The sequence below is a fragment of the Lepisma saccharinum genome, chromosome 9, assembly GCF_977018435.1.
Source record: "Lepisma saccharinum chromosome 9, izLepSacc3.1, whole genome shotgun sequence".
NCBI lineage: Eukaryota > Metazoa > Arthropoda > Insecta > Zygentoma > Lepismatidae > Lepisma > Lepisma saccharinum.
In genome coordinates, this window is record NC_139237.1 from 39,894,276 (window position 1) to 39,909,698 (window position 15,423).

At 40.3% G+C, this 15,423-nt stretch overlaps 1 protein-coding gene across 1 annotated transcript in view; it reads right to left on the reverse strand.

Annotated features, from left to right (window-relative positions):
- The window catches only part of GlnRS (Glutaminyl-tRNA synthetase), a 57,111-nt gene that overhangs the window by 22,017 nt on the left and 19,671 nt on the right, over positions 1–15,423 (reverse strand). The window contains exons 7-8 of the mRNA XM_083128031.1: positions 13,774–13,961; positions 1,518–1,741 (exon numbers count right to left, since the gene is read on the reverse strand). Coding sequence (XP_082984157.1) covers positions 1,518–1,741; positions 13,774–13,961 — 412 coding nt within the window. The remainder of the gene's footprint in view (positions 1–1,517; positions 1,742–13,773; positions 13,962–15,423) is intronic.

Below are 15,423 nucleotides of genomic sequence, written 5' to 3' on the forward strand. Positions count from 1 at the left end.
TGTCATTACGCAGGATTTTTTGAATTTCCTGGGCGTTGGATTGGCAGGGGTAAATATCCAATTTCTTGGCCCCCTAGAAGCCCAGACTTTACACTTCTTGATTCTTTCCTTTGGGGATTTGTAAAAAAAACAAGTGTATTAAACACCAGTTCGTGATCTGCGCCATCGCATTCGTGCAGCTATTAACAATGTTACACCTGCAATGCTGAACAACACGTAGAGAGAGAGATGGAATACAGATTAGACGTCTGTCATGCCACAAACGGTGCACATATTGAAACATACTAGGTATGTAAAAAAACATTTTGAGTTTCTCAATTTGTAGAACTAAACTCTGTACAAATATCTCAAATACATCTGAAGTTATAAATTTTTCTTTTATTGGACATTTAAGCCAATATACAGGGTTGTGCATGAAAAACCAGCATGGCTCATATCACTTGGTCTGAAACAAACATTTCTCCTGAATTAATGTTCTTCAAAAAAAACAAAGACAGATGCAGTTACGACAGGAGGGGTGACGTGACATGGCTAGATGGGGAGAGTAGTGGAATGGGCGAATTAATAGTTTGAGTATGTCTGACAAGATGAAGCAGGTCAGTTTTTCATGTCCAACCCTGTCTATTCTAATTTGTACATCGCATTATATGTAAATAAATTAACTTGGAGAATGTGTCTAAGAAGGTAATAAATCCTTGTAGTACTAAAGGCTGGCAAAATAGATTCATACCATTTGAAAATAAAATAATTTAAGTAACAAGAAGAAGGTTGGCCATGGGTGAAATCTTCCATGTTGGCAAACGAGGTCTTGGAATGCAACAGTCTCAGCAACAAAATCTCATTGTATGTTGACAAATTTTATAGTTATATTTATGAAAGAAGAGGAGTTTCATTTATGAGCATGATGAGAGAAGGTTCAACCACTAATGCTATATCTGTAGAAAAATAGTACTGAAATTATGGCACATAAAATTAGCTTTAGTAGGCACACTTCTTTTCTATGAACTATTCGTTGATTGGGTTTATTTTATCTCACTTTTCTTCCACTTTTGGCTAATTGCAAGGATGAGGATGAGTAATGATATGATGAAATTTATGAAGGGCCATTCACAAAGAACAACCATGCTCAAGTTTAGATTCAAACCCAAGACCTCTAGCACCAGAGCACGCTGTGCTAACCACATCACCTTTTAAAATGAAATTTTAATGTATTTGAAAATATAAAGCTTCTTCCTCTTGCAGTCTGGGTAACCAAAGCCCGTTTTACGACTACAAAAATTGATAATTTCATCAGCAATATGGCCTTCCTAAATATATTTTTCTTTTTGGCCTGTAACTTAATAATTTTCGAGTCATCCTCAAAACATGCTCCATTCCATTTTAACTGATGTTTTTTTAATTCCTTCCATCATTGCTCTAATACAGTAAACATTTACATGCAATCGGGAAATGTACCCAATAATACATTACATTAACATCTTCCACAATCGAAAACACATTTCTCAATATGTTCTTACCTTGACTGAAACTCCTTTGTACACAGAGAATGCGTAATGTGTTCAATGGAATCACATAAGCAATGTGTGTAGTCATATGTTGGATAAATGCACCACTTGTCCCCTGTCCTATGGTGAGCAATAAATTTGATTCTGTAGGCAACAGGGTCCTGCTTCCCTTCCTCCAATGTCACCTTCATTCTTAATGTAGCATCACCCTCGTTGATTTTGCCATTTTTCATATCCTGGAAACACACAGATTAAGCACATTAGCATATTGTTACAGCCACACATTCATGAAAAAAAAAAAAACATCAAAATTTCGTTACAAATTCGGGATCAAAAGTGGTATAAAAAATGGCATTTCGGTGTTACAGTGATGAACAAAACCCTCAATTTGATTATGACGTATATAATGTGCGTGCATGACAAATGCGCACCCTGGTATTTGATGTGAAAAATTGACCACCACATATTATCTCGTACATAATGTGCAGTATAATCCAGGTTCAAGAAATGGCTTTCCTAGTTGTAGGTCGTAAAACTGTTGCTATGCAGATCAAAAGTGAATGACATCCTACCTATTCAATAAGTCACCTGTTGCTATGTGGACCAAGAGGAGAAGGTTCCTTCATTACAACGATATACAGGGTAAGTCAAAATGATGGACCCGATTACAGAAATTTATTCTGTGAAATCTAATAAACATATGTTATTTTGAGACATGCGCTTCGAAAGGTTAACTTTCAAAGTTTAGTGTCCACGCAGTGTTTCTACTTTCTACCGCTAGGAGTCAGCAGTGAGCAGCAAGCAGGAAAATGGCGTTGACTGGAGAACAGAGATCTTTCTGTGTGCTTGATTATCATGTGAACCAAGTCTGTGATTAGTGTGCAACGGCATTTCGTTACCAATTATCAGAGAGAACCACCTACGGGGAAGGCCATTCGTAAGTGGTATGAACATTTCAGAGATTCGGGCTGCATCTGTAAACGAAAATCGCCTGGCCGTCCGTCGACTTGGGAAGAGACAGTGGAACAAGTGTGCACATGTTTCGTGCGGAGTCCACAGAAGTCCACCTACCGGGCAGCAAGAGAACTTCAACTTCCACAGAAAACTGTCTGGCGGGTTCTGCATAAACGTTCACAAATGAAACCCTACCACTTGCAACTAGCTCAAGCCTTAAAAGACACTGATTAGCTTTGTGTGCGTCCTTTTGTGCTGATTTCCTCGCATTAATGGAAACGGATGGGTTCTCTGAGAGGTTAATTTACAGTGATGAAGCAACTTTTCACCTTTCAGGGAAAGTGAATAGACGCAACGTAAGGATTTGGGGAACTGCTAATCCCCATGAATTTGTGGAACACGAACGCGATTTTCCCAAAGTGAATGCCTTTTGTGCCATTTCCCATGAAAAGATTTATGGGCCATTTTTCTTCCATGAACGTACTGTGACAGGACTTGTTTTCCTTGATATGCTGCAACTATGGCTCCTTCTACAGCTTGCAGAGGATAGCGCAGATTTCATTCTCCAATTGGATGGTGCCCCTGCCCATTACCATGGCAGCATTCGGGACCATCTCAATGGGGCATTGGAACAATGTTGGATAGGCCGTGCATCTCTGGAGGATCGACTTCTCCTTCATTGGCCACCTCGTTCCCCCAACTTGACCCCTGTGATTTCTTCATGTGGGGTTTTGTCAAGGATCAGGTTTTCGTACCACCACTTCCAACAACATTGGATGACCTGCGTGCCCGCATCACAGCAGCCATTGCGGATATTGACCGCAACATGCTAGACAAGGTTTGGCAGGAGATAGACTATCGGCTTGATGTGTGCCGTGTTACGCAAGGTGCTCACATAGAACACTTGTGATTTGTTTAAAAAAAACTTTGACAGTTTACCTTTCTTAGCACATGTCTCACAATAACATTTGTTTATTATATTTCACAGAATAAATGTCTGAAATCGGGTCCTTCATTTTGACTTACCCTGTATAACATGATAGGGTTTCGTAAGCATGAAAAGTCAATGCAAGTGTAGCAAAATCACGGAATGATCCTGTACGTTTTCATGTTGGCTGTCTGAATTATTCCATGCATAATACCCACCACAGTTTTTTGGGGGAATTTTTTTTTGGAAAAAAGTGCACATTATACATGAGTAAATACGGTATTCATTTAGTACACAAAAGAAACATTTCCATTCTAATAGTATACGTATTTACGTAGTTATCAGAGTAAAAAGGTAAAAGTGTTCCCCTGTGCTTAGCACCACGCCATGAAGGCGTATAGGGGGTGTGGGGGTAACGCCCCACACTTTCTTGATCCGATCATGAGTGGGGGTGATGTGATCAGCACCATGCCCCTGACCGCCTTTACCCCCCCGGGTTTCCCCCAGGTAGCCATGTTATTCGACGCTGGGTGAGCACCGGGGCCACTTCCAACGTTAGAAAAGTTCCCGGATTTGAACCGGCCGGGGATCGAATCTGTGACCTTGAGCATGGTAGTCAGACGCGTTACCGACTGAGCCACTGCTTATCAGAGTAATAAGTTTATTCCTGTGTAAAGGGTAAAGAAGTCAATTTTCCGTGACTTGCATAACTCAGGATAATTAAGACTTCAGAAAGTGTCGCATAAACAAATAAACTCTAAATTTCATGCTTATGAGTTTATTTGACATTTTGCAGTTCATTTTGCATCATTTCGTGACTAAACTTGGTTGGAAAATGCACCTCACCTTCAAAAAACATGGAAACGAACATTACAGTGTGTTATCTCACATTTCGTGCTTTTTTCAAAAACGAAAAAAAGGTGCATTCCATTGTCATGGGTGGACATGCAGACTAGATTTTTTATATTAAAGTAACTGTTCTACTGATAGTTAAGCAACATTTACTTTACAGTTTCTGTGCAATGAAATATGAAACTTCACACTGTTGATTAAACATAACTACCCTTAAAATAATTTCCTAGATTTGCAGCTACAAGCGAACAATTTTGTGTCACGGGTGGGAGAGACGAAACACTGCCTCTACACTTAATAACAAATTTATTTCAATTTCTGTGAATTGTCAAATGATGAAAAATAAATGATTTAAGGCAAAGAGAGAAGGTAATTGGCCTTTGAATATTCTAGTGGAGTTGAGGAAGAAATGTAACAGTTAAAGGAGAAATCAATTGTTTTTTGGTGTTATGGGAGGGACACAATAGAAAACACAAGTAAATCAAAAACTTAAAATGAACGAACAATATGTAAAATACCTTCTACTTTCTAACTTAATTATGTATAATGCTTGAATTTTTGTCCAAAAGATAAATTTAGATTTCTTACGTGAAATTTAGAAGATTTCGTACTTCCGCGTTGCACAATTTAATGGTTCAATCCTATTAATTTCGAAGATCCACTGTCTTCATTCACAAAAGGGTACGGCGTTTGAAGCGGAGATGGTGTCGCGTCACTACATTGTTTGTTCCGGGGCGGCGGTGGTTGCGATTTTTCCCATTCGGCAGCACTGGCGCACGCATCTTGGTTTGCGTCGTCTGCTTCCTGTTGTCCGGTGGTGTTGTCAGTTGGGGGTTGGGGGGCTGGGCCGTGTTGCTCGGTAATGTGCCGTTCCTGTTCCCCGCGTGGCTGGAGGGGGGGTCTAGTATGTGCATAGCATCTTTTCTTTTTCAGGTCGGGGATCTTTCTGAGGACAGGGTGCCAAGTTGGGTGCGCTTGTCCATTGTCCAGGTTTAGTGCTGGTTTCTGCTGGATGATGGCATGGGTTTCTTTGATGGTGTTTTCTATGACAGAGCCGGTTGGGTGAAGTATGGATATGGAGGCGATGGTGTGGTTAGTGGAGTGGAGGTGTTGGGAGAGGCCTGATTTAGGTGTGTCGTTTTTGGCATCTTTTACATGCTTGTTAATCCGTTCTTGGACGGTGCGGATGGTTCTGCCAATGTATGTGTTGTGGCATTGGCATGTGGTCTTGTAGACACCGGGGGGATGCAAGTTTGGGTAGGTAGTATCTCTTGAAGTTGGGTAGTGCCCTTCAGATTTGGGATATGGGTTTGTGTGCTACTCAGATGTTGAAGGGTTTGAGGGCCTTGGCGAATTTTCCAGATGTGGTGGGGTGGTAAGGAAAGGCGATCCATTTGGGTTTAGGGTTTTGGTTCGGGTTATCTCTGTTTCTTGGGTTTCTGAACTGGGCTTCTGTTTTTGCACACCACATGGATAGTTGGCGCTCGGTGTAACCGTTGTTTAGGCCTATTTCGGTTACGCACGCTATTTCATCTTGCAGGTCATCTTCTGTGCAGCTGTGTGTGAAGGCTCTTCTGTAAAAGTTCATCCATACTCCAGCTTTCTGTTTTGGTGGGTGGTTGGATTTTGCATGGATATACTGGGTGCCCGAACCTGGTTTCCTGTATACGGACGTGACGAACTTGTCTTGAAGTCGTCGGACGCTGAGGTCGAGAAAGTTGAGGTGGCCATTTTGTTCCCTTTCAACGGTGAAGTTTATGTTGGGATGTATGTTATTGAGGGCAGTTAGGAGATGGGTTAGGTCCTCTTCCTGTTTGTAAATGACTATGGTGTCATCGGCATATCCTTTGTATCTTATATGAGCAAACTCTGGTTGGGTGAGAATTGACTTCTCGGCCACATGCAGCACTATGTTGGATAGGGGTGCAGAAAGGGGGTTGCCCATCGCTAGGCCCCCTGTCTGGTGGAAGAAACTGTCCTCGAACTGGAAATAGTTGTGGGTGAGGCAGGCTTGTAGAAGGTTGCAGATTTCATCGGTTACAAATGGAGGCGTGCTATTGCTGAGTAGCCATGTTCTGGTGGAGTCAAGTGCAAGGCTGATCGGGACATGTACTCCTCCATTCCACTCCATACCACCCCACCACATCTGGAAAATTCACCAAGGCCCTCAAACCCTTCAACATCTGAGTAGCACACAAACCCATATCCCAAATCGGAAGGGCACTACCCAACTTCAAGAGATACTACCTACCCAAACTTGCATCCCCCGGTGTCTACAAGACCACATGCCAATGCCACAACACATACATTGGCAGAACCATCCGCACCGTCCAAGAACGGATTAACAAGCATGTAAAAGATGCCAAAAACGACACACCTAAATCAGGCCTCTCCCAACACCTCCACTCCACTAATCACACCATCGCCTCCATATCCATACTTCACCCAACCGGCTCTGTCATAGAAAACACCATCAAAGAAACCCATGCCATCATCCAGCAGAAACCAGCACTAAACCTGGACAATGGACAAGCGCACCCAACTTGGCACCCTGTCCTCAGAAAGATCCCCGACCTGAAAAAGAAAAGATGCTATGCACATATTAGACCCCCCCCCCCCCATCCACGCGGGGAACAGGAACGCAACATTACCGAGCAACATGGCCCAGCCCCCCAACCCCCAACTGACAACGCCACCGGACAACAGGAAGCAGACGACGCAAACCAAGATGCGTGCGCCAGTGCTGCCGAACGGGAAAAATCGCAACCACCGCTGCCCGGGAACAAACAATGTAGTGACGCGACACCATCTCCGCTTCAAACGCCGTACCCTTTTGTGAATGAAGACAGTGGATCTTCGAAATTAATAGGATTGAACCATTAAATTGTGCAACGCGGAAGTACGAAATCTTCTAAATTTCACGTAAGTAATTTTAAACCACGTTTACCGCAACCACCATGAAATTTAGATTGTTTACTCATAAAATAGAATAAAGTTACAGCACTGCATTTAATTTCAAAAATTGAGATTCAGGGATACTTTCACACGGAATGCCCCAACATTGCCTCTACATTATGTGTTCTTTGACACGTTGAATTCTTCTTGAATGCAAATAAAACCATGCCAAATGTTCATTAAATCGTAAATTATTTACAAATCTGTTTTCAAACTATCAGGATTTACATGATAGATTTCTCAATTTCAACACTATATCCTCACAGCAATTTCCAACGATTTAATAAATTAAGTCTGTGTGTATACATAAAATGATAAAGAATGTGAACAACCTTTAACACGGAACAATTTAACAACATTTAAGAAATGCTTCTTGGTGATGTGTACTATGTGCTAATGTCATCACAATAAAAACGATGTTGTTCACTGCCAACTAAAACTAAAACCAGAAGTATTGTTTATTTTGTTTTAACTTGGTTCAATTGTAACACACAGAACCACTTTCAAAACACCTAAGTTCTCTTTAATCGCTAGGAACCATCAGAAAGAAACATAAAACCTTGAATGAAAAAAAAAACCTCGCCAAAGTTTGTCTTAAGTACATTTATGCTCATGTAGGCTAATCAAGGTTGATTACAAAAAGAGAAATTTGTGCTCAGTCAACATCACTTTGGATCTATACTGTCACCAATACTCTTCCCAATTCTCAGCTATACAGATACTGATGCTTGAAAATTGCAAGAATTGAAAGTGTTACAAATATTGATTAATATTTACCTGAGTATTGCTTTAAAATATTCATGAATTATACCAGCATATTAAACTAGCTGTCAGTTAATCACAAAAGCAATTTTTCCACACAATACTGGTCCAAAATAAATCAGAACTTTAAATTTGCATAATATCCAGGCAATGGGGTTTGATTTAAATCAGGTGTTTTTTTGTTGTTTTTTTTAAAAATAAAAATCACTTTAAAGAAATAATTTGCAGAATAATGTACACAAGGAATTTGTAAATATCAGAATCACTTTTGGAGGAAATACAATAATATCGTAATCATTGAGTGATGTTTATTAGGCTCGAAGAAAGGAAAATAAATTAAACAAAATACATGTACTGATGGGGTGAGGCTCAAATGAAAGTAAATGTAATATGTAAACTGTAAGCACACTTAAATGTCTCTTGATATAAAATTCAATATGTTTTTATATGCAAAAATAGCAAACATTTTGTGTAGAATAATATACAAAATACTAATCATGTTAAACCATAAATAGTGTCATTACCATTAAGCTGTAAATAAACATGGTAACTGATATTTTAAAAACTTTTAAAAACTATCATTAAAAAAATCATCAAAATTCAGCTAAAAAGACTATAAAAATATTTAAAGTGTGTTGCAAAGGGTTTTCAGTGTTCTGCAAACATCATCTCTTCTGCCGCCTTGGTAAGTAGACTTATAATTCCTTACATAGCATGCCTTTCCCGATCATCCAATAAATTGAAATTCAACTCTCTGCGATGGCTGGAACCGGTAATTTGGTCACTGTAAATTTGGCAACGCCCCCATCCAGCCCATTTGCGGAACTCGGAGACTTGTCCCTCTCCCCAGGAAGTGTGACCGACCCCTCCCCACCCCCTTCACGGCAGACGATTGTAAACTTTTTTCCCAAACCCAGGTCAACTTTCGCCGCCGGCAACCTCAATGTAGCGCACATAAATGCCCAGAGCACCCTCAAACATTTCCTCGAGATCCAAAATATATTTTCCACGCTCGAGCATATCGATGCTCTTTTAGTCTCCGAAACGTGGCTGCAAGAGTCCCTCTCGAGCGATCTGGTGCATGTGGCGGGATTTAAACTCTTTAGGAGAGACAGGATCGGAAAAAGGGGCGGGGGAGTAGCAATATATCTAAGGGAAGACATTAACGCAAAAGTAATAGGAGAATCTCACGGAGAATATAACTATTCTTCCGAATTCCTCATTCTCGAAGTCACCGTAAGACAACAAAAGGTTCTTTTGTCCGTAGTGTACCGACCTCCTTGCACTTCCCTCGTCAACTTCGAAAATGAAATCGGGAATTTCTTGCCCAACTATGAACATTCGATAATTTTGGGGGACTTTAATATCGATCTCTGCTGCACAAAGAAAGAAGTCACGTCGTTCCGGGACACGGTGTCTGCTCTGAACCTTTCCATCTGTCCTCTCGACCCAACTCACCACACTCCAACCTCTGAATCGTGGATCGACTTAATTCTTGTTTCCAGCCCATCACGCGTAGTAAGTCACGGACAAACCCCAGTACCCGGAATCTCTTACCATGACATGATATTTTTATCTTATGAGCTGCGCGTTCCCAAGTACAAAGCCAAACTTGTATGTTACAGAGACATTAAAAACATAAACGATGCGCAATTATCTGCCGACGCCGCCCTTCTCCCATGGCACGTAATCAGCACGTTGCCCACTCTCGACCAAAAGGTGAATCTCCTTAACACTTTCATTCTCCAGTTGTACGACAAGCACGCCCCGGTGAAAAAGAAACGCGTCTCTCGCCCCCCTTGTCCGTGGTTGACGGATGACCTGCGGCAGCTCATGGCAGCCAGGGATCGAGCCTACGGCAAACATCGAAGGGGCGTAAAGCGCGGCCAGTCGGCAAGTGGCAGTTTCGAAAGTTTCAGAATATTACGAAATCGTTGTAACCAAGAGGTCAGGAAAGCAAAGCGTCGATTCGCGAACGATCTTCTGAATTATGAGAAAAAGTCGGATGTTATTTGGAAAAAACTGAAAACTTTAGGGGTTGGTAAACAAAAAAGGAACGATCAATTAAACTTCTCCATAGAAATGTTGAACGAATATTTCAGCGAAGTTCAAACACTGGACAATAATGTAAGGGAAGAAACAATACGAACGATTTCGACCACCGTTCACAGCACCGCACCAAAATTTTTCTTCTCGCCCATTCGGCCAGAACACGTTCAGTCAGCTCTCAATAAAATAAAATCCACTGCTGTGGGAATAGACGAAATCTCTGTTCTAATGATTAAAAAAATTCTCCCGTACGTTCTCCTTCCTATAACAGGCATTTTTAATTTCTCCCTGTCCTTCGGCATATTCCCGTCGATTTGGAAACTGGCTAAGGTTCGCCCTCTGCCGAAAACAAACAAAGTTCTCAGCCTCGGCGACCACCGGCCGATAAGTATTCTTCCGGCTCTGTCCAAAGCTCTCGAACACGTTGTCAGTAACCAAACGCGTAATTTCTTATCACGAAACAATCTAATGAATCCCCTCCAATCGGGATTCCGGCGCAACCATAGCACCTGCACAGCGCTCATCAACGTGACGGACGACATAAGACACGCCATGGACATTAAAGAAGTAACTATTCTTGTACTTCTGGACTTTAGTAAAGCTTTTCAGACTATTGACCACGACATCCTGCTATCCAAGCTATCCTTCCTGTACAACTTCTCTGACCCAACCGTAGCTTGGTTCCGTTCGTATATTAATGAACGCCAACAATGCGTCTTCAACTCCGGTGAGAAATCGTCGTGGCGATCAATCAGCGCCGGTGTCCCCCAGGGAACCGTCCTCGGTCCACTCCTCTTCTCTCTGTACATTAACCATATTCCTGACGCACTCGAACACTGTAAATATCACATCTATGCAGATGATGTTCAGCTGTATTTGTCATTTCCTCCAAAGAATATTGAAAATTCAATTCGCGATATAAATTATGATCTGAACAAAATCAGTACTTGGTCAGCTAATCATGGGCTACTAATTAATCCTTCGAAAACCCAAACTATTATTATAGGTTCACAAAAAATGCTTTCAGCATTTGAAATTTCTTCCCTCCCGCCCATAATGGTCTTAGGGAAAGCTATTAAATTAAGTAAAACAGCCAAAAATCTGGGCGTAATGTTTAATCAGCATCTCTCATGGTCAGATCACGTAAATTTAACTAGTAAAAGAGCCTTCGCTGCATTACACGCTCTTGTTCGGCTTAAACATTTTCTACCCGTTAGCATTAAAATCAAGCTGGTGCAAGCACTTGTTTTTCCACACTTCGATTACTGCGATTCTGTCTATTCCGAATTACCAGATGATCTCGCTCAACGTCTTCAACGAGTACAAAACACCTGCGTCCGCTTTATTTTCGATCTGAAATATAGGGACCATTTATCCGTTTTCTTTACAAATCTAAATTGGTTCAAATTAATTGATCGGCGAAAGGTACACAACCTCACCCTTCTCTATAGGGCAATCAGTTCAAAGGAACCGGCTTATCTCTCGAGCAGATTCTCAATGCTTTCCGAATCACACAGCCTTGACACCAGATCGCGAGGGAGAACTCAACTACTCATCCCCCTTCATAACTCAAATTTTTATTCAAAATCTTTCACCGTTTCTACTTCTCGTCTTTGGAACTCACTGCCCCTCGAAATCCGAAACTCATCTTCAGTATATGTCTTTAAGACGCAATTAAAACATTTTTTATTGGGCACAAATAGTTAGCACATTATATTTTAGTGATAAATTGCATACAGTTAAGCGCAGAACAACACTGAAAATCCTTATTCACCTTAATATTTCAAATCCCTGACTACTGTCATGAATATCTGATTGTGTGTGTGTGTGTGTATGTGTGTGTTTTGTTGTATGTTCGTGTGTATAGGTTAGGATTTTATTCCCGTATGCATTTTTTTTTCTTATCATTTTTTTCTGTAATTTTTTCTTTGTAATTTTATATTTCTCTTTTTATATTTTAAAATTTACCTTTCTATGGAATGGTTTAAACGTTGTTGTAAACATGGTTAAGTGGTAGAAAAGGCTACAAAGCCTTAACTTCGCCATGATAAACAAGACGCAATAAATAAATAAATAAATAAAGTTAAAATTATATAGTACATCCAGAGTGATTTATTTTCACTGGAAGACAAGTTACTGAAATTATTATAGTTTGATTAACACACTCAACAAACATTTTGATAGTAGGATCATATCTACAGTATCAGAAACAGAAAAATGTATATTTACATATAATTTTTTTATTTGCTATAATCAAACTGTTCAAATATTTTACAGGGCCGTTTACCAGAAAAAGCCTTTCTATTGTTGTAATCCCATCTTACCAGGGATCTGAGGTCACAGGGATGCTTCAATAATACTTTTAGGTAGAGCTTAAATATACTTGTGAGTTGAACCTGCTCCGACTAAGAGGAATGAGATATGGAAGATTGACTTTAAGGTTATTTGCGCTTGTTCATACCTGGTAGGCGAATGATGTTAATGTCCAGATGCTCCTTGCAGACCGAATCGTGACTGATGCCAAGGTTCGATACTGTGACCCTTGACTCACTGTTCCGAGCAATCCCGCGCGAATGGCTGCATGCTTATGCAGCCGTAAACTTCGTACACCGTCGTCGTAGGTAGTTAGTTGTAATGTGTACTAGTAATATAAGAGTAATGAGAGCGAGCTCTGGGGGCGAGCTTGCTTTTATAATCTTTTGCTTCTAAAGGTTATTACAATTTTCGAACATGCTGGATCATGTTAGATCCACGTATTTGCCTCTCAGTCAATGCTTCACGGAAGTTACAAAGTTTGCACATTCTTGAGACTGCTCGCTGGCCGGACAATTCCAGTGGATAAACAAGCATAAAATAATCTCTTGACGAGGTTTTCTCGTAATTTTAATCACTATATCTCTACACTATATATATAAAAAAAGATGTTATTATGTACGGTGTTAAAAAACATACAAGAAATTTTAAGCGTGTTTTTAAAAATAAAAAATAAAGAGATTTAAAAATAAAATTTAAATAAATATGGAGAACTAGGTAAAAGGTAAAGTGTTCCCCTGTGCATAGCACCACGCCATGAAGGCGTATAGGGGGTGTGGGGGTAACGCCCCACACTTTCTTGATCCGGTCGTGAGTGGGGGTGATGTGATCAGCATCACGCCCCTGACCGCCTTTACCCCCCAGGGTTTCCCCCAGGTACCCATGTTATTCGACGCTGGGTGGGCGCCGGGGCCGCTTCCACCGTTAGAAAAGTTCCCGGATTTGAACCGGCCGGGGATCGAACCCGGGACCTTGAGCATGGTAGTCAGACGCGTTACCGACTGAGCCACCGCGGCCACTAGTACTCACTTTATCCGCGAAATTGTTTTTCTTCTTCGTTCTATTCATTTCAGTGGCTGCTGCGACCATCCTCGTTCCAACAAAAAACAGTTTTGCAGATAAAGTGAGTACTAGTTTTCTCCGTATTTTTATACTACCTCGTCCCTCTGTTCCCAATTATGAACAAAATTTAAAAAGAAAAAAATCATCAAAAATATTTTTTTAAATAAAAATCATGATTTTTATCCACTCTGTATCCGGGATAATTTCAATCAGTGAAAGTGCAGTGTGGCATTTTAATGGATCACTCAAAATATTCAAATCCTCAAAAGCATTGGTATCCACTCAGGCCTGCAAGAAATTTCATGCAAGTACATTTTTTATTTTTAAGTGTTTCTTAGACTCATTGAAAGTCCACATACATCAAACAGTTCCTAATAATTAATAAGAGCTCACCTCAAACAGCTGCAGACTTTCTTCTATTGGCCGATCCCTCCATGGGGATGGGGGAGGGTTATGGCCTTGTATTTCTTCTTTCTTTTGGTGGCAAACGTAGGCACAACCTTTCTTTATTAAAACTACAGCCCACTCGTACAGTTGGTCAAAGTAGTCTGAGGAATGGGTGATTTTGAATGGTTTGTAGCCTAAAGAGAAAATCAAATTCATCAGAATTATGTACAATAACAACTTTAATTCTCCATATATGAACCAGAAAAACTTTCAATTATGTACTTGCACAGGCAAATCTAATATGGCCATAAAATAGTGCATACTTCACACCTCAGGTCGATAATGTGATCACATAAAAAAAATCAAAGAACCAGACATGTGTCTTAGTTTTCTCAATTTTTTGCCAACCACCTGTTAGCTTCTTCAGGAGGAGGGTGATGGTAGTTACATCAAAAATATTATTGCATATTTGAAAGATAGGTGTAGATAAAAATGTAAAATTATGGTGAGGAAAAAGGATGGGAATGTCATCCATGCATGGCTGCCGAATACATAAGTCAGCAGGTCATGGTGATGATGTTATCTCTCTTCAATTCTGCAGATTACTTCTTCCATTAGTGTGGTATTGTCATTTCTTTTCAGATTAAAAATCATATGATGCAGATTCAACTAGCAAAGGCTGGATGAGTCACTAACCTTATTGTATGCTTAATTAATGAATAAATCCTCATTTATGTCATGTTCAAGTTTTGTACTTGCCGCTTTCAAATTCTTCATGTCTTTCATTTTATGATATTCATCTAAAATGTGATTGGTCATGTACCGTGGCCGTGCAGTCTAAGGCATCATGCTTTGGGCTATGGCTGGGACGTGCAAAACTTCGATTCTCCTGGAGGAGCGTATCACGAGGAAATCTCCTGAGATTTCGGCCTGTGTTCGTGAGGAAATTGGGGAGCTACGAACACGTAGCTTAACCCGGTCATGGAAACCTACAACGACAGGTGTTTGTCGTGCTGGCTACACGTCACCCCTTAACTGTTTGGATGATCTCTCACTTAGGCAAGTGGGAGTGAGGCTGGCAGTCAGTAGGGAGGTCCTGGCCCTCATGGGTTGTTGCAGCATGGGGTATTATTATTAGTATCTAAAATGTGATTAGTAATTGTTGATTTTCTTTCTCTTCTCCTATGTATCCTACTCATGAGGTACTCATAAGTAGAGGCACATATTTTTGGTAAATAAAAAAGCAAAATTTCGGTACAAAAACAGTCAATTTCGGGTTCAAAAGCAGTAAATAAAATAAAATATTGGTGTTATAGCGGTGAAAAATTGGATGAAAAGTAGTATATAAAAAGACATTTTGGTTTTAAAATTGTGAATATAATCCTAAATTTGATTTAAAAACTACACTTATTCCACAGAATTAACATTTCACTTCTAATAGCACATTTATGTAGTTATCAGAGTATTAAGTTTTTTCTGTGTAAAGGAATCCATTTTTGCTTCTCCAATATTAACAGCAGAATTAATCAATTTTCCGGGAATTGTATAACTCTCAGGATAATTCAGACCTCAGAAGGTGTCGCGTCGGTGAATAAACCCTAAATTTCGTGTTTAAGAGTTAATTTCGCTTTTTGCAGTTCATTTCGCATTATTTCG